Source organism: Taudactylus pleione, unplaced genomic scaffold (assembly GCF_031769625.1).
Source record: "Taudactylus pleione unplaced genomic scaffold, aTauple2 ptg000652l, whole genome shotgun sequence".
NCBI lineage: Eukaryota > Metazoa > Chordata > Amphibia > Anura > Myobatrachidae > Taudactylus > Taudactylus pleione.
This window is the reverse complement of record NW_028285054.1, coordinates 5,036,994-5,057,929: the sequence shown is the minus strand read 5'-3', so window position 1 is coordinate 5,057,929 and position 20,936 is coordinate 5,036,994. Positions and strand designations below refer to the sequence as shown.

Below are 20,936 nucleotides of genomic sequence, written 5' to 3'. Positions count from 1 at the left end.
TCGTCCCCACTTGAATCCACCACCACAGGTCCCTCTGTACCTTCTGGAGGCTGGTCTCCCTGGAAGAGCTGATAATTCATTTTGATGAACATCATCTTCTCCACATTCTGTGGAAGCAACCTCCTACGCCTTTCGCTGACAAGGTTCCCGGCTGCACTAAACACTCTTTCGGAATACACACTGGAGGGGGGGCAACTCAGGTAAAATAGAGCCAGCTTGTACAGGGGCCTCCAAATTGCCTCTTTTTCCTGCCAGTACAGGTATGGACTGTCTGACATGCCTACTTGGATGCTGTCACCGATGTAATCCTCCACCATTCTGTCAATGGTGACAGTATCATATGCAGTGACAGTAGACATGTCAGAAATTGTTGCCAGGTCCTTCAGTCCGGACCAGATGTCCAAACTTGGTCCTGCCTGCCCTGCATCACCGCCAGCGGGTTGCTTAGGATACCTAAGTTTTTTCCTGGCAGCCCCAGTTGCGGGAGAAAATGAAGAAGGAGCCGTTGACGTGTCACGTTCCGCTTCAGCTGACAGTGTGTTCACCAGCAGGTCTTTGCACCTCTGCAGGCTTGTGTCGGCCGGAAAGAGAGACACCACATAGGCTTTAAACCTAGGATCAAGCACGGTGGCCAAAATGTAGTGGTCTGATTTCAACAGATTGACCACCCTGGAATCCTGGCAAAGCGAATGAAGGGCTTCATCCACAAGTCCCACATGCCGAGCGGAATCGCTCCGTCTTAGCTCCTCCTTCACTTTCTCCAGCTGCTTCTGCAAAAGCCTGATGAGGGGAATGACCTGACTCAAGCTGGCTGTGTCTGAAATGACTTCACGTGTGGCAAGTTCGAAGGGCTGGAGAACCTTGCACAACACGGAAATCATTCTCCACTGTGCTTGAGTCAGGTGCATACCCCCTCCTTTGCCTATGTCATAGGTGGATGTATAGGCTTGTATGGCCTTTTGCTGCTCCTCCATCCTCTGAAGCATATAGAGGGTTGAGTTCCACCGCGTCACAACCTCTTGCTTCAGGTGATGGCGGGGTAGGTTCAAGAGTGTTTGCTGGCGCTCCAGTCTTCGGCACGCAGTCGCTGAATGGCGAAAGTGGCCAGAAATTTTTCGGGCCACCCAAAGCGTCTCCTGCACGCCCCTGTCGCTTTTCAGAAAATTCTGCACCACCAAGTTTATTGTGTGAGCAAAACATGGGACGTGCTGGAATTTGCCCAGATGTAATGCCCGCACAATATTGGTGGCGTTGTCAGATATCACAAATCCCCAGGAGAGTCTAAGTGGGGTAAGCCACTGGGCGATGATTTCCCTCAGTTTCTCTAAGAGGTTGTCGGCGGTGTGCCTCTTACTGAAACCGGTGATACACAGCGTAGCCTGCCTTGTAACGAGCTGGCGTTTCTGAGATGCTGCTACTGGTGACGCTGCTGCTGTTGCTGCGTAAGGTGATACATCTACCCAGTGGGCTGTCACAGTCATATAGTCCTTAGTCTGCCCTGTTCCACTTGTCCACATGTCCGTGGTTAAGTGGACATTGTGTACAACGGCATTTTTCAGGACACTGAGGACGCTTTTTCTGACGTTTCTGTACAGTCTCGGTATCGCCTGCCTAGTGAAGTGGAATCTAGACGGGATTTGGAACCGGGGACACACTACCTCCATCAATTGTCTAAATCCCACTGCACTAATGGCGGATACCGGATGCACGTCTAACACCAACATAGCAGTCAAGGCCTCAGTTATACGTTTTGCTTCAGGATGACTGCTGTCGTACTTCATCCTCCTCGCTAAGGACTGTTGGAGGGTCAATTGTTTAGTAAAAGTAGTGGTGTTCCTACTTCCTCTCTGGGATGATGAACGACTCCCAGCAGCAGCAACAGCAGCAGCGGCAGCAGTAGGCGTAGCAATGCAGGATCCTCCAGAGGAATCCCGGATAGGAGAGTCAGTCATGCCAGTGACATGGCCTGCAGGACTACTTCCGATCCTGACTAAGGAGGAAATTGACGAGGAGGGACTTGACGGTGTGGTTTGCAGGCGCTTGGATACAACAGGACAACGGGATTTAGGTGTCCCTGGACTGCTTACGGTCTTAGCCAAAGTTTCTGAACTTGACAGTAACTTTTTATGAACGCGCTGCAGGTGCCGTATAAGGGAGGATGTTCCTAGGTGGTTGACGTCCCTACCCCTACTTATTTCACCTTTACATATGGTACATATGGCAAGACAGTTGTTGTCCGGATTTGGATAGAAATATTGCCAGACCAAAGAGGTGGAATGTTTGGTCTTCTGCCCAGGCATGACCGTGATGGGCTTTTTCATCCCACGGACAACAACTGTCTCCCCCGGAGCCTGATTTAAACAAACCACATCACCATCAGAATCCTCCTCGCCAACTTCCTCCTCAGCACCAGCTACACCAGTATCCTCATCCTGTTGTACTTCAACAGTGACATCTTCAATTTGCATATCAGCAAGTGGACTGTGGGTGCTCCTTTCAGCACTTGCAGGGGGCGTGCAAATGGTGGAAAGAGCCACCTCTTCCCGTCCAGTGCTGGGAAGGTCAGGCATCGCAACCACCACCACACTTGGACTCTCCTTGGGGATTTGTGATATCTTCTTAGAAAGCACAGTTCTTCGCTGTGCTTTTGCCAGCTTAACTCTTTTGATTTTTTTAGTGGGAGGAGGGCTTCCATCGTCATGTGAAGCTGAACCACTAGTCATGAACATACTAGGGATCGACCTTAACCGTTCCTTGCCACTCCGTGTCGTAAATGGCATATTGGCAAGTTTACGTTTCTCTTCAGCTGATTTAAATGTCTTTTTCAAGGTCATTTTCCTGAACTTTGCCATTTGGGATTGTATGTGCCCTCTACTATGACATTGGGCATCGGCCTTGGCAGACGACGTTGATGGCATGTTATCGTCTATGTCATGACTAGTGGCAGCAGCTTCAGCACTAGGAGGAAGTGGTTCTTGATCTTTCTCTATTTTATTTTTATCGGAGAAAGTTTGGTCCTCCATTTATGTTATATCGATTTGATATATACGTGCGGCTAAACACAGAAAATAATTTTTTTTTTGGTTTGGACTGGAGTGTACTTTCAGGGGTTACAGCACCCTTTAACGGTCAAGCCAGCCGGCCCTTTACTTATGACACAGGCGCACGCTTGGCACTACTTTGTTGATGCACGTGCGGCTACTGCGCACACAATTCACAAACACAGAAAATAATTTTTTTTTTTGGTTTGGACTGGAGTGTACTTTGGGGGTTACAGCACCCTTTAACGGTCAAGCCAGCCGGCCCTTTACTTATGACACAGGCGCACTCTTGGCACTACTTTGTTGATGCACGTGCGGCTACTGCGCACACAATTCACAAACACAGAAAATAATTTTTTTTTTGGTTTGGACTGGAGTGTACTTTGGGGGTTACAGCACCCTTTAACGGTCAAGCCAGCCGGCCCTTTACTTATGACACAGGCGCACGCTTGGCACTACTTTGTTGATGCACGTGCGGCTACTGCGCACACAATTCACAAACACAGAAAATAATTTTTTTTTTGGTTTGGACTGGAGTGTACTTTCGGGGGTTACAGCACCCTTAACGGTCAAGCCAGCCGGCCCTTTACTTATGACACAGGCGCACGCTTGGCACTACTTTGTTGATGCACGTGCGGCTACTGCGCACACAATTCACAAACACAGAAAATAATTTTTTTTTTTGTTTGGACTGGAGTGTACTTTCGGGGGTTACAGCACCCTTAACGGTCAAGCCAGCCGGCCCTTTACTTATGACACAGGCGCACGCTTGGCACTACTTTGTTGATGCACGTGCGGCTACTGCGCACACAATTCACAAACACAGAAAATAATTTTTTTTTTGATTTGGACTGGAGTGTACTTTCGGGGGTTACAGCACCCTTAACGGTCAAGCCAGCCGGCCCTTTACTTATGACACAGGCGCACGCTTGGCACTACTTTGTTGATACACGTGCGGCTACTGCGCACACAATTCACAAACACAGAAAATAATTTTTTTTTGGTTTGGACTGGAGTGTACTTTCGGGGGTTACAGCACCCTTTAACGGTCAAGCCAGCCGGCCCTTTACTTATGACACAGGCGCACGCTTGGCACTACTTTGTTGATGCACGTGCGGCTACTGCGCACACAATTCACAAACACAGAAAATATATTATTTTTTTAGCACTTGGGGGGAGCACCCCTGATGGACAGAGCACCCCCTGGACAACACTACAGCACTCCTTTAGGACTGGGACACTGCACAGGACTTTGGAGTGGACACAGCCCCTATGGAGAACTGACTGCACAACACAGTCCAGCCAGCCCCTATGGACTTTGAAGTAGTGGACACAGCCCCTATTAACAACAGCAGCACAGCACAACACAGCCAGCCCCTATGGACTTTGAAGTAGTGGACAACAGCAGCACTACACTACACTACACTACACAGCCCTAACTCCCACCCTCCCTCTTCACTGTCCACAGCCGAGTGAGAAAATGGCGCCGACGCGGGTACCTTATATAGGATCCAAAACCCGCGAGACTCGGAAGGCGGGATGATGACGTTTTGCCTCGATTTCAGATCCGAGTCAGGCGGGAAAAGTCGAGCCTGACTCGGATCAGACTCGGATCGGGGGGGTTCGGGGGGGTTCGGATTTCAGAAATCCGAACCCGCTCACCCCTAATATATATATATATATATATATATATATATATAAGACTGACAATGAAGTCTGATAAAAACTACATTTCCCATGTGGCCATAGATCAAGTCAGTCACATGACTAAGATTACATAGTGAATAGACAATTACAGTCTAATGAAATAAACACCTCCCACCAATAAATGGATTTGGAGTTCACCTATCAATCAAACCAGATAGGACCAATGAAGTGCTGGCTAAAAGTATTAAACCCAGCCATAACGAGTGCACTTTGAGCTTCCTGTGAGAAAGCCCCCGGCGAAACGCGCGTCAGGCACTGCTCCACGGTTACCTCTGTGCGCACAGAGGACCCTCGCACCACCAGACCTATGTCCACTGGGACCTTACAACATACCGCTGTCAGGTACTTTGCTCTTATTTCACTGCTCTCTCACTAGCTTAGGATCCATGCTGATACCCTGCAATGCATAGCAACAGGGCAAAGCTGTGAACCAGAGCTAGCAGCAGAAGCAGCTCTATGTTTCTTAAGTGTGCCATTACACAGGGACTCTCATCTCCAGTCTGATATTTTTATAAGACTGGGGAAAGCACATCCCAGTGTATCTAAATGCACGGATACTGCTTTTCACTCTTTACTATATATCATTGTAGCAAAACTTACCTGACAAACTAATCTCCCAGTCATATGAGGGACGCCTCACCCAATAGATTATTTTGTGACAACAGGTCTGGTTTAAGGTGCTAATTTTTAAATTGTGTGTTTTTTTCACCTATATATTTTTCTATTTGCATTTATATGTTCGCCGATATATGCTCATTTGCATATACAAATCACTTATTAATATTTTCTTTTTAAGGGTTATTGTTTTTCCTATTGATATATGCCTATTTGCATATACAATCACTTATTAACACATTGTTTTTCAAGGATTATTGTTTTTCCTATTAAATGTCAGTATTTATTTCTATTTTTATTTGTATATTTCAGTGAGATATCAAACTTATGTCCCTCATACAGTAGAGGACGTGTATACTAAATATTGACAGACTCCATCTATCAGATATAGTCCAGACTTATGTGATCATTGTCTGTATTTTGCATTAGTTAACATTTTCTCTGGACAGGAATTAAATCATACTGTCAACTTATTTTTCATTTCTCTGGTATCTCACTAGATGATATTTGTCCAATGGTTTAAACGCAGGTATAATTGTCTATTCAATACCTTAAACATATATACCTATAATATGAAGCAATTTTTCTAGGTATTATTTTTGTCTTGTTTTTTGGTATTTTGAGGTGTATTGTTATATTTATTGTGAGATATCAAATACATAGAAATTATATTGGGATATTTAGGAATGCTAACACATCCCTCTATATCTCACAAAAGGATATTTGTCTATTGAACTTGTATGCTCTTACAATATTGTGACTATATCACATATTTTTAAATGAAATGCAATAAAAGTTAAATTTTACTTATTAAACATATGAGGTGTGCCCCGTAAAAGAGGAGTACTTTTTTTCTTCTTTTTTTCTCTATTGTCAATAGCTCCTAGGGAGCACTCTCATTCAGAACATCTGCTATACACACATTGCCCCCTTTGAATATTAATATACCATCTCTCTGTGCGGTGTCTCACCCTCAATTTATTTCCCTTCTTTCCCCATCCCCCCCTTTTTTTTTTTCCCCTGTCCCCTAACCCAACATAATGTAATACATTTTTCAAAACACTAAGGGCCTGATTCAGAGCCGGACGCTCTGACCAGAGCGCTCGCTCTGAATCAGGGCCCTCCTCCATGAAAATGGAGCGTCCTCCTGGACGCTCGTATAGCTGTGGGTGACCACCCACAGCTATAGCGAGCGTCCATGATGATGGTCGCGATGGTCAAAGACCATCGCGACCATCAGGCTTGCGACGAGACCCTGCGGTAGGGTCTCGCTTCCGCAAGCCCAGGAGTGATTTTGGCTCTATCAGAGCCAAAATCACTCCCACTGACATCATTACTGATGTCAGTGGGGGCCGGACTCAGACGGTAGGCGTTCCCATGGGAACGCCTCCCTCTGGCCGCCATGCCCCCCGGCACGCCCACCAAAGGGGGCGTGCTGTCACGCACCATCGACAGCACGCCCCCTTTGGTGCGAGACCCCGAGCGACGTATTTCTCGTCGCTCACAGGGTCTCGCGCATGCGCACGACGGTGCTCCCTCCATCGTGCGCATGCGCATTCACCAAACATCGACCCGCTTGCGAGCGAACTTTGCTCGCGAGCGGGTCTGAATGACCCCCTAAGGTGTCTATTTACTAAGCAGTGTTAGGAGACAGAGTGAAAAGTGATAAGGTGCCAGCCAATCAGCTCCTAACTGCCATCTCACAGGCTGTGTTTGAAAAATGACAGTTGGGAGCTGATTGGCTGGCACCTTATCACTTTTCACTCTCTCTCCTAACACTGCTTAGTAAATAGATGCCTAATTCTGATGTGAAACTTATAGAATAGAATGGGACCAGTGAACTCTGAACGTTATCGGAGAATGCGAATGTTAAACTGAAGCTGAAACTAAGGGCCTGATTCAGAGCCGGACGCTACTTGCGGACGGTCGTTCTGAAAAAGGGTCCGGATTTTTAAATTAAGCGCTCGCTCTTTGCGGTCTGTTTACGCCTCTATGTCCTGAACGAGCGAACGAAACATGCGCTCGCTATTTTGAAAAAAACACCCCCTGGCCGCTCGCATCATACGTCATCTCCGCTATTTATTAGATTAATCGAGTACATCGAACGGCGTATGATCTGCTCGCTATTCTTGTGGTAGCATTTTCCTACCGCAATCATGCGAGCAGTTCAGACTAAAAGACAACCAAGTGACGTGGTCGATGACACTGCTTTGTTAATTATGCACACCCTTAAAACGCTCGTTTTGACCATTTGGCACGCCTGCGTTCGGATCTCCACTCCCCGTTTTCAAGCACCTTCCCCTGTTACCACCCACAAATGCCTCATCCTGTCACTCATATTAGTAGGCATTCGCTATTTTGCGAGCACACGATTTCCGGCCGCAATGACTGGTTCGCGTATGCGTATTACAACTCATGCGCAGATGTGCGAACATCGCTCGGAGCGAACAAGCGGCCGCTTACGAGCGGCTCTGAATCAGGCCCTAAATGCGATCCAATTCTAATTGCAAAATTGAATTGCCCTCAATTGGCTAATGTATGCTGAACATGTTTGAGGCAATGCAGCCATTCAAATGTCACCATATTTACATTTTTAAGCCTCTTTTGAAGTCCATAAATTAATTGATGAATTGGTCCTGATTTGAGAAACATTTGTTAGATAAATCACACTAGAAGAGTCTGACAATCAGAATTAATTTGTCAGATGAATGTCACATCTCTATAGCCTAACTTGAAGGATCTTACAGCCCCTCTGACTCTCATTTTGCTGGATTACACTAGGTGAACACATTGGTGGATGGGCTCTATGACGGAATGGGATTGTATTATCGGTGGCTGTTTAGCCACCGGTTCAAATCCCGACAAAGAGAGACCGAGAGGCTGAAATCCCGACAGGCTGAGATAAGTAGTCTAACCCTAACCCGCCTTTAGGGGTGCCTCACCCTAACCACCCCCCTAGTGCCTAACCCTAACCTCCCCCATTAGTACCTAAACCTAACCCCCCCTCCCCGCTCTGTAAACCTAACCCTCCCGGGGTGGTGACTAACCCTAACCTCCTCCCAGGGGTGCCTAACCATAACCGGTCATATAACCACATTCCTCTGTGACAGTTAGAACACATTGACTATTTGTATCTGCCCCATTGTGTTCTGGATATGACATTAGCACTATCCCGTGTCTCGGTGTAAAATTACTCAGTGTGATCAGGGCAGTCTGGTAATGTGGGAGTGACCAATGGTAGGCTCTCTGCTGCACCCCATCGTAACATCATTTCCTATGGTGGAGGGGCGTGGTTGAGGCATCCCTGGGGGTGTGGTTAAGCCTCCTGTGCACTCTAGCACCCCTAAACAGTTAACATAACCAACACTGTCTCCCATACAAATATAGAAGGACATTAAAATAATACAAACGTTGTATCAGGCAATAAGTAATGGAATTTCAATAGAACCCTCTTCTCACATGTTCACATGAACATTTAGGAGTTCATTTTCAATGCCCAAATCTTTGCTGTGCAAAATACCCCTTGGTGACATCACTTGTTGTGTACAAAGCAAAATGGTGGCTTTGTGTAATCACTAGATGGAGTCGTGTAGAACGTTTCTTGAGTTTTGAAAATGTGACAAGGCAAATGTCAACTCACCAATTTATATAGTCAAACTGACCCATTCGACTGTTCGAATCAATTAATTAGTATAAGTGATCCGTGAAATTTAGCGTTCAAATGTGTCATCCAATTCCTGTAAATCAGTGCAAATACTGTGGTATTTCTAGAATTTCACATACTGGTAGTAACCCTGCTTTCTTTACATCCACAACCAAGCATTGCTACTGCTTTCTTTATGTCCACAACCAAGCGTTGTCCCTGCTTTCTTTATAACCCCAACCAAGCGTTGCCCCTGCTTTCTTTATATTCACAAACAAGCATTGCTCCTGCTTTCTTTATAACCCCAACCAAGCGTTGCCCCTGCTTTCTTTATATCCACAACCAAGCATTGTCTCTGCTTTCTTTATATCCACAACCAAGCATTGCCCCTGCTCTCTTTAAATCCACAACCAAGAGTTGCCCCTGCTCTCTTTATATCCACAACCAAGCATTGTCCCTGCTCTCTTTATGTCCACAACCAAGCGTTGCCCCTGCTCTCTTTATATCCACAACCAAGCATTGCCCCTGCTCTCTTTATATCCACAACCAAGCATTGTCCCTGCTCTCTTTATGTCCACAACCAAGCGTTGCCCCTGCTCTCTTTATATCCACAACCAAGCGTTGCCCCTGCTCTCTTTATATCCACAACCAACCATTGTCCCTGCTCTCTTTAAGTACACAACCAAGCGTTGCCCCTGCTCTCTTTATATCCACAACCAAGCATTGCCCCTGCTCTCTTTATATCCACAACCAAGGGTTGCCCTTACTTTCTTTATATCCACAACCAAGCATTGCCCCTGCTCCCTTTAGATTCCACAACCAAGCGTTGCCCCTGCTCTCTTTATATCCACAACAAAGCATTGCCCCTGCTCTCTTTATATCCACAACCAAGCGTTGCCCCTAATTTCTTTATATCCACAACCAAGCATTGCCCCTGCTCCCTTTAGATTCCACAACCAAGCGTTGCCCCTGCTCTCTTTATATCCACAACCAAGCGTTGCCCCTACTTTCTTTATATCCACAACCAAGCATTGCCCCTGCTCCCTTTAGATTCCACAACCAAGCATTGCCCCTGCTTCCTTTAGATTCCATAACCAAGCGTTGCCCCTGCTTTCCTAATTTTCACAACCAAGCGTTGCCCCTGCTCTCTTTATATCCACAACCAAGTGTTGCCCCTGCTCTCTTTATATCCACTACCAAGTTTTGCCCCTGCTCTCTTTATATCCACTACCAAGGTTTGCCCCTGCTCTCTTTATATCCAAAACTAAGTGTTGCCCTTGCTTTCTTTATATCCACAACCAAGCGTTACCCCTGTTCTCTTTTTATACACAACAAAACGCAGCCCCTGCTCGCTTTATATCCACAAACAAGCATTACCCATGCTCTCTTTATATCCACAACCAAGCGTTGCCCCTGCTCTCTTTATATACACAACCAAGCATTGCCCCTGTTCTCTTTATACACTCCACGAAGCGTTGCCCCTGCTCACTTTATAACCACAACCAAGCGTTGCCCATGCTCTCTTTATATACACAACCAAGTGTTACCCCTGCTCTCTTTATATCCACAATCAAGCGTGGCCCCTGCTCTTAATATCCACAACCAAGCGTTGCCCCTGATTTCTTTATATCCACAACCAAGCGTTGCCCCTGCTCTCTTTATGTCCACAACCAAGTGTTGCCCCTGCTCTCTTTATATCCACAACCAAGCGTTGCCCCTGCTTTCTTTATATCCACAAACAAGCGTTGCCCCTGCTTTCTTTATATTCACAACCAAGCGTTGCCCCTGCTTTCTTTACATCCAAAACCAGGCGTTGCCCCTGCTTTCTTTATATTCACAACCAAGCGTTGCCCCTGCTCTCTTTATATGCACAACTAAGTGTTGCCTCTGCTCTCTTTATATCCACTACCAAGTTTTGCCCCTGCTCTCTTTATATCCACAACAAAGTGTTGCCCCTGGTCTCTTTATATCCACAACCAAGTGTTGCCCCTGCTTTCTTTATATCCACAACCAAGCATTGCCCCTGCTCTCTTTATATCCACAACCAAGCATTGCCCCTGCTCTATGTATATCCACAACCAAGCGTTGCCCCTGCTCTCTTTATATCCACTACCAAGCGTTGCCCCTGCTCTCTTTATATCCACAACCAAGCGTTGCCCTTGCTTTCTTCTTATCCACTACCAAGCGTTGCCCCTGTTCTCTTTATATCCACTACCAAGCGTTGCCCCTGCTCTCTTTATATCCACAACCAAGCGTTGCCCCTGCTCTCTTTATATCCACTACCAAGCGTTGCCCCTGCTCTCTTTATATCCACTACCAAGCGTTGCCCCTGCTCTCTTTATATCCACAACCAGGCGTTGCCCCTGCTTTCTTTATATCCACAACCAAGTGTTGCCCTTGCTTTCTTTATATCCACAACCAAGCGTTGCCCCTGCTCTCTTTATATCCACAACAAAACGTTGCCCCTGCTCTCTTTTTATACACAACCAAACGCTGCCCCTGTTCTCTTTATATCCACAAACAAGCATTGCCCATGCTCTCTTTATATCCACAACCAAGCGTTGCCCCTGCTCTCTTTATATACACAACCAAGCGTTGCTCCTGTTCTCTTTATACACTCCACGAAGCGTTGCCCCTGCTCGCTTTATATCCACAACCAAGCGTTGCCCCTGCTTTCTTTATGTCAACAACCAAGCATTGCCCCTGCTCTCTTTATATCCACAACCAATCGTTGCCCCTACTTTCTTTATATCCACAAACAAGCGTTGCCCCTGATCTCTTTATATACACAACCAAGTGTTACCCCTGCTCTCTGTATATCCACAACCAAACGTTGCCCCTGCTTTCTTTATATCCACAACCAAGCGTTACCCCTGCTGTCTTTATATCCAAAACCAAGCATTGCCCCTGCTCTCTTTATATCCACAACCAAGTGTTGCCCCTGCTTTCTGTATATCCACAACCAAGCGTTGCCCCTGCTCTCTTTATATCCACTACCAAGTGTTGCCCCTGCTTTCTTTATATGCACAACCAAGCGTTGCTCCTGCTTTCTTTATATCCACAACCAAGCGTTGCTCCTGCTTTCTTTATATCCACAACCAAGCGTTGTCCCTTCTCTCTTTATATCCACAACCAAGCGTTGCCCCTGCTCTCTGTATATCCACAACCAAGCGTTGCCCCTGTTCTCTTTATATCCACAACCAAGCATTGCCCTGCTCTCTTTATATCCACAACCAAGCGTTGCCCCTGCTTTCTGTATGTCCACAACCAAGCGTTGCCCCTACATTCTTTATATCCACAACCAAGCGTTGCCCCTGCTCTCTTTATATCCACTACCAAGCGTTGCCCCTGCTCTCTTTATATCCACAACCAGGCGTTGCCCCTACTTTCTTTATATCCACAACCAAGCATTGCCCCTGCTCTCTTTATATCCACTACCAAGCGTTGCCCCTGCTCTCTTTATATCCACTACCAAGCGTTGCCCCTGCTCTCTTAATATCCACAACCAAGCGTTACCCCTGCTCTCTTTATATCCACAACCAAGCATTGCCCCTGCTCTCTTTATATCCACTACCAAGCGTCGCCCCTTCTCTCTTTATATCCAGAACCAAGCGTTGCCCCTGCTTTCTTTATATCCACAACCAAGCGTTGCCCCTGCTCTCTTTATATCCACAACCAAGCGTTGCCCCTGCTCTCTTTATATCCACAACCAAGCGTTACCCCTGCTCTCTTTATATCCACAACCAAGCATTGCCCCTGCTCTCTTTATATCCACAACCAAGGGTTGCCCCTGCTTTCTTTATATCCACAACCAAGCGTTGCCCCTGCTCTCTTTATATCCACAACCAAGGGTTGCCCCTGCTCTCTTTATATCCACAACCAAGCGTTACCCCTGCTCTCTTTATATCTACAACCAAGCGTTACCCCTGCTCTCTTTATATCCACAACCAAGCGTTGCCCCTGCTCTCTTTATATCCACAACCAAGCATTGCCCCTGCTCTCTTTATATCCACTACCAAGCATCGCCCCTTCTCTCTTTATATCCAGAACCAAGCGTTGCCCCTGCTTTCTTTATATCCACAACCAAGCGTTGCCCCTGCTCTCTTTATATCCACAACCAAGCGTTACCCCTGCTCTCTTTATATCCACAACCAAGCATTGCCCCTGCTCTCTTTATATCCACAACCAAGGGTTGCCCCTGCTTTCTTTATATCCACAACCAAGCGTTGCCCCTGCTCTCTTTATATCCACAACCAAGGGTTGCCCCTGCTCTCTTTATATCCACAACCAAGCGTTACCCCTGCTCTCTTTATATCTACAACCAAGCGTTACCCCTGCTCTCTTTATATCCACAACCAAGCGTTGCCCCTGCTCTCTTTATATCCACAACCAAGCATTGCCCCTGCTCTCTTTATATCCACTACCAAGTGTTGGCTGCTGCTGCATGCATTTGCAGTGATCTAATGCTTTCTGTGTATTGCAAACATCCTGGGTTCTGACATCTCCTGGCCTACCTGTTCTCTTATGCACCATACACTGATGGCATATTATAAAACAATGCATATTATAATGATATATAACAGAATGGAACATCATAATTGGAAGGGTTCATAGTGAAGCTGGAATCCCACCAAACTCTTTAAGCACACAGCCCGCACTCAGTAGCACTGCAGACCCTGCAGCAGTATCAGTTATTGCTGGATCATAGTCCTACTGTATGTACTGTAAAGGTGCGTACACACGGGTCGATTTTTTGGACGACTGAACGATATGTTATCGTTAAGTCATTAAAAAAAATCGTTCAGTTTCAGGGCCAAAACGATAAACGGCAACTACCAATACGCGCTCCCGTTAGTAGTTGGTAGTTGCCGTTCATCGCCTGAACTTCCTGTCCAACCTGACGATAATGTCAGGTTGAACATGTTCGGGGATAAGGGAGGGAGCCCGACTCTGAACGAAATCATTATTGATTTCGTTCAGTGTTGTGCTCAGTGTACACCGCTGCCGGGGACACACAGGACGATTTTCGTTCGGGGAGAAAATCGTCCCATGTGTACGCACCTTAAGGTTAATTTGAAACTATTGTGCTTTCTGTATGGTTAAGTTAGGGACAACTAAACTTAAAATGGAGAATGACATTTAGGCACTTCTTTATTTTATAACTGTGACATTTGATTTCATGTATATTTACATATGTTGTTCACGGTAATCTAATAGCATGTCATCTTTCAGGATGGGAGTTATGTGGCAGTAGTTTCATTGTAGCAACCACGATAACTGACCCATTTGTCACCTTTGAAATCATTATGCTGAGACTGGACAAAGTAATTACAGACTTTCTAGTGGTCTCTGAAGGTTTCTTGTCATTGGAACTTTCTATATATTTTAACAGTGTGAGCAAAATCGTACAACAGACTTTAAAAGGTGAAGGAAGTAATTTATGATGAAAAATTAGTGGTAATTGGGATACCGCCAGGGGGCCCATTCTTCATGTTCTCCACATTGGACAACCCTATTACCGACAGACTGCTCTCGAATGGCTCACATGCAGCCCTTGTAACTATAGTTCATGGATGCAGTGCCACGTCTCCCTCTCTCACGTCTTTTCTCATCTAATACAAGTGGGACAGGTCACCAGCCTGGATAGTATACAGTGGCGTATCAATAATGGCTCAGAGTATGGCCTATGGGTCCAGGACCTATACACTACTGTTCCCTTACAATGGCCTCCCCTATACTTGTGTCCATCAGGGTCATCTTTCCATAAATGTTTTCTGGAAGATTGCACCTGTGCTAGAGTTTTTGCTCTCTGCTACGGAGGTACAATCTTTCCGAATATAACTCTGGAAAGAAGGTACTGCCAGGAACCTGTATAAGGAGGGCCTGCACTTGTCGGGGGTAGGGTGGGGAGGGTTTCTGCACATGGGTCAAATTGCCCTGATGGCGTACGAATAAGTCTCATTGGTCTTCAGTACTTAAGCTGACGAAACTGTTGCCCATGTCCAAGGAGAGTTATATATGATGTGGACTGCTTTCCTAAGGTAACACGCTACTAAGATCAGATCCTAGGAAGGCTGCACTTATACTGTGTTATAAAAGACCTCTCAGGTTTGCAAAAACATAAATGCGAAAAATATCCCCGAGTTCTACACAAAATCTTTGGAACGGACATTTATAACCTGACTACATTTGCTCTAGGAGCTTCTTTAGTGTTTACCAGAAGGACAGGAAGCTGGTAGCAGTTAAGGCGTATCGTTAACTGAATTTATTGCTTCTTATGTAATTGTACTTTTCTTCTTCTGCAGATTTGGATGATCCCATTGTGACCGTTCATCAAAGCATAGGAGAAGCAAAGGAACAATTCTACTATGAGAGAACAGTTTTCTTACGATGCATCGCTAACTCCAATCCTCCTGTCCGATATAGCTGGAAACGCGGGGAGGAGATCCTTCTACAAGGCTCGGACAAGGGAGTGGAGATCTACGAGCCTTTCTTCACCCAGGTAGGAAATAAGGTATCAGGCACACTTTACTACCTATTCATTGTATTGTTCTGTAACTGTTCTGATTTCACTTACTGTATGTAACCTTGACATGTAATAAGTTTATATTCCTAAATAAGGTAAGGAGTAAGGACATGGGTGCTGAAATGACTAAACAGCCAAACTGAAGGACTAGAACATACACTGACTGGGGGGGTGATGTATCATAGCAACGAATCAGCTTTTACCTATCATTTGATAGAATGTACTTCATAAATGCCACCTTGAAGCTGATTGGTTGCTATGGGCAACTGGTCCTCTTCACTATTTTCACTGCTTGATACATTGCACCCACTGTTCGATCAGGTCCAGCCTTCTCCTATGACAGAGCGTACTCACAGTAGAATAGGATTAACAGTTGATGAATTTAAAGGCTGCACCTGAAATATTATCTGTATGACCTGTATTTTATCCTTGGTATTTCAATCTGTGCAGAAACTCCTGGCAGTACATTAGTCAAAGGAGAAGTGCAGGGAAAAATGACATACTGTACTACCGCCCAGGTGCAGGGTCACTGTGACATCTCGCAGACCCCAGAGCTAGAGAGGGGGCGTGGCCATGCCACGCTGTGCTCAGTATACGATGCCCTGTGAAGACTGTGCACTGAGTGGGTGTTGTCCTATCTCCCTTACTAACTCAGGCCCCCCAGACAAGCGCGGACCTCAGTAATAATTACCCAAACTCCCATCACAGCGATCCTGCACTTACACAGAGCCATATGCATCTTGAGATCCGCACGCCTCTTTATCATCCACATATTTACTACAATTCATTATCTTCAGTGTGTATACTATGTGCAAAGGTTACGCCCCCTAACAGGCTTGTATACGCTGATGTGCTGGTCTGTATGGGCCGCATTTGTGTGTACATGTCCTTAGTGACCTTTGCCTACAGGAGAACGCCCCTTCACACCCCTATTCAGCCTCTCCTGTTGCCGATGTCCATGCAGTTGACTGTGCTTTCTCGTACTGCAATCGTACGCTCATTCTCTGAACATGCACTGTGCGATTTTATGTCAGATAGGCCCAATACGTGTCCTTGTTGCTGAAGGGGGAAACCTGCGCTGCACTTGGTGATGGAGTTCTTATTGATCAGCTGCACAACCTTATAGGGTACCTTCGTCCCTACTAATTCAACTTAAATATACAATAGAGGTTGGTGCTAGTCTGATTGAATAAACGTATGAAATGAGTGGGAATGTGAACCACATATGTGAATAAATAAATAAATTGCAGTATAAACCATATAAATATTAGGGGTGAGCGGGTTCGGATTTCTGAAATCCGAGCCCCCCCGAACCGAGGCCGATCCGAGTCAGGCTCGACTTTTCCCGCCTGACTCGGATCTGAAATTGAGGCAAAACCTCATCATCCCGCCTTCCGGGTCTCGCGGGTTTTGGATCCTATATAAGGTACCCGCGTCGGCGCCATTTTCAAAGTCCATAGGGGCTGGCTGGACTGTGTTGTGCAGTCATTTGTCCATAGGGGCTGTGTCCACTCCAAAGTCCTGTGCAGTGTCCCAGTCCTAAAGGGGTGCTGTAGTGTTGTCCAGGGGGTGCTCTGTCCATCAGGAGTGCTCCCCACAAGTGCAAAAAAATATATATTTTTCTGTGTTTATGAATTGTGTGCACTGTGGCTGCACGTGCATCAACAAAGGAGCAGTGCCAAGTGTCATAAGTAAAGGGACGGCTGGCTTGTCCGTTAAAGGTTGCTGTAACCCCCAAAGTACACTCCAAACAAAATAAAAAAATATTTTCTGTGTTTGTGAATTGTGTGCGCAGTAGCCGCACGTGCATCAACAAAGTAGTGCCAAGCGTGCGCCTGTGTCATAAGTAAAGGGCCGGCTGGCTTGACCATTAAAGGGTGCTGTAACCCCCAAAGTACACTCCAAACAAAATAAAAAAATATTTTCTGTGTTTGTGAATTGTGTGCGCAGTAGCCGCACGTGCATCAACAAAGTAGTGCCAAACGTGCGCCTGTGTCCCATAAGTAAAGAGCCGGCTGGCTCATTTCTTAAAGGGTGGTGTAACCCACAAAGTGCACTACTCTCCAGCAAAAATAAAAAAATATTTTCTGTGTTTGTGTGCGCCTTAGCCGCACGTATATATCAATATAACATAAATGGAGGACCAAACTTTCTCCGATAAAAATAAAATAGGGAAAGATCAAGAACCACTTCCTCCTAGTGCTGTTGCTGCTGCTGGGAGTTGTTCATCATCCCAGAGAGGAAGTAGGAACACCACTACTTTTACTAAACAATTGACCCTCCAACAGTCCCTAGCGAGGAGGATGAAGTACGACAGCTGTCATCCTGAAGCAAAACGTATAACTGAGGCCTTGACTGCTATGTTGGTGTTAGACGTGCGCCCGGTATCCGCCATTAGTGCAGTGGGATTTAGACAATTGATGGAGGTAGTGTGTCCCCGGTTCCAAATCCCGTCTAGATTCCACCTGCATCCTCAAAGCAGCAGCGACAAGCGTGCGTCTGTCTGTTAAAGGGTGATGTAACCCTCAAAGTGCGCTCCACAAACAATAAAAAAATTCTTCTTTTTTTTTCTCTTTGTGAAATGTGTGGGCTGTAGCCGCACCTGCATCCTTAAAGCAGCAGCGACAAGCGTGCGTCTGTCTGTTAAAGGGTGGTGTAACCCTCAAAGTGCGTTCCACAAACAATAAAAAAATTCTTCTTTTTTTTTCTGTCTTTGTGAAATGTGTGGGCTGTAGCCGCACCTGCATCCTTAAAGCAGCAGCAACAAGCGCGTGTCTGTCTGTTAAAGGGTGGTGTAACCCTCAAAGTGCGCTCCACAAACAATAAAAAAATTCTTCTTTATTTTCCTGCCTTTGTGAAATGTGTGGGCTGTAGCCGCACCTGCATCCTCAAAGCAGCAGCAACAAGCGTGTGTCTGTCTGTTAAAGGATTACATCGGTGACAGCATCCAAGTAGGCATGTCAGACAGTCCGTACATGTACTGGCAGGAAAAAAAGGCAATTTGGAGGCCCCTGTACAAACTGGCTCTATTTTACCTGAGTTGCCCCCCCTCCAGTGTGCACTCCGAAAGAGTGTTTAGTGCAGCCGGGAACCTTGTCAGCAAAAGGCGTAGGAGGTTGCCTCCACAAAATGTGGAGAAGATGATGTTCATAAAAATTAATTATCAACTTTTCCACGGAGACCAGCCTCCAGAACGACAGAGGGACCTGTGGTGGTGGATTCCAGCGGGGACTAATTAATACTCTGTGAGGATGAGGATGTACACAACACTGAAGAGTGTGATGAATCGGTGAATGAGGAGGATGAGGACGACATCTTGCCTCCGTAGAGCCAGTTTGTTCCCGGGCCAGATTAATTGCCAGCTTGTTTTGTGGGGGCCAAAACAAACCAATCATTTCGGCTACAGCCGTGTGGCAGACCCTGGCGCTGAAATGATTGGTTTGTTAAAGTGTGCATGTCCTGTTTATACAACATAAGGGTGGGTGGGAGGGCCCAAGGACAATTCCATCTTGCACCTCTTTTTTTTCTTTGCATTATGTACTGTTTGGGGCCTAGTTTTTCAAACTGCCATCCTGTCTGCCACTGCAGTGTCACTCCTAGATGGGCCACGTGTTTGTGCCGCCCACTCGTGTCGCTTAGCATAGTCATCCATCTACCTCGGTGCAACCTTTTGGACATAAAAACACTATTGTGAGGTGTTCAGAATAAACTGGAAATGAGTGGAAATTAAGGTTTTTGAGGTTAATAATAGCAAAGGAGCAGAAAACCCACAAATTCTGTGATTTTAGCTGTTTTTATGCTTTTTTTAAAAAAAATACAGATCCAAAACACAAAACCCAGAACCCAAAACACCGAAGGGTGGTTTTGGCAAAACCAATCCAGATCCAAAACACGAAGAAAGATCCAGATCCAAAACCAAAACACAAAACGCGAAAAGTGGCCGGTGCACACCCCTAATAAATATGAATAAGCAGGGAAGAAGGTCCTCACGCAGCTAATATGTCAATCCGTGAATCTAAGTTTATGGTAATCTAAAACCCCTCCAGATAAATGTGTTTGAGACCATTCAAGCAAATGAATGTATTTTACCAGTAATCACACATTGATCGTTACTCTGAGTGATAATGCTCCTATTTGGCCATCTATTGTATAAACAATAAAGCAATATGCACTATTGCTGGGTAAAGTAAACATGTCACTCCGTTGACCATTAAATGTATTACACAGCCCGGACTTCATAAAAGTAGAAAAAAAACAGTCAGTAGTCAGTTTGTGTTGGTGGCTGTGTTCTGGTGGGGCGGCGTTCCATACTTACCCTGGTGCTGTTGCGCTCACCTACTGGTGAGCGGTGTGACGATCTTCCGTGTCCTCCGTCCACCTACTGCCTGCGCCACTAGTTGTCAGCGTGTGAGGATCTTCACACACTGACTGGGAGCAGCGGTTAGGAGGTGTGCACAACAGGAGCAGAGTCATTTGTGCAACTGGGGGTATTGAACGTCGCCCCACCAGAACACACGCCCCACCAGGAGCATTGTCACTCAGAGCAAAGATCAATGTGTGATTACTAAAGGTGCACACACACATGATTTTTTGAACGATTATCGTTAACGATATAATTTATCGTTCAATCGTTGAAAAAATCGTTCGCTTTTTAAGTTAAAACGAAGAACAATTATCGTTCATGCGCGTTCACATTTGTAGTTTGTAGTTCAGTCAGACTGACCAACTCAACAATTTTCATTAAGGGAATATGCAAAAGTCGTTTGTAGTTCAAAAAAATCGTTCATTACACTTTAAAAAATCTGACAGATAATCGTTCAGAAAATCATTGGTAACAAAGTCCTTGTGTGTGTGTATGCAGCTTTATAAATACATTCATTTGTTTGAATGGTCTCAAGCACGTTTATCTGGAGCATGCATTCTGACATTGGAGTTTTCCTCCCCGGGAGAAGCCCGGGGAGGAGAAGCAGGTGGGAGGTGTTGAGGTGAGCAAATGGCGCATATTTAAATAAGGGGCGGGGCCAAAATGATGCGGTAGTGAGCAGAATGCGGGAGAAGTGCCTACCCTACCGGGGGGGGGGTTACCCGAAAAAATCGGGAGCCTCCTGCGACTTCCGGGAGAGTAGGCAAGTAAGATCTGGAGGGGTTTTAGATTACCATTAACTTAGATTCACGGATTAACATATTAGCTAAGTGAGGATCTTCCCTGCTTATTGATATTTATATGGTTTACACTTCCATTTATTTATTTATTCACATATGTGGTTCACATTCCTACTCATTTCATGGGGAGTAGTCGGGAAGCCGACGGACGGAATCCCGATCGCCGGCTTCCCGACTGTCTAATCCCGGCAAGGGTTAAATGACAGGCGTTGAAATCCTGACGCCTGTCATTTTACCTACG

The 20,936-nt window shown here is 45.8% G+C and overlaps 1 protein-coding gene across 3 annotated transcripts in view; it reads left to right on the top strand.

Moving 5' to 3' along the window:
* Positions 1 to 20,936, top strand: part of MDGA2 (MAM domain containing glycosylphosphatidylinositol anchor 2) — a 918,945-nt gene that overhangs the window by 547,183 nt on the left and 350,826 nt on the right. For 2 of the 3 annotated variants that reach the window (XM_088455288.1, XM_088455287.1), the window contains exon 4: positions 15,312 to 15,520. In XM_088455288.1, the coding sequence (XP_088311414.1) occupies positions 15,312 to 15,520 (209 nt within the window). The remainder of the gene's footprint in view (positions 1 to 15,311; positions 15,521 to 20,936) is intronic. The other variant, XM_088455291.1, reaches the window with a different exon arrangement.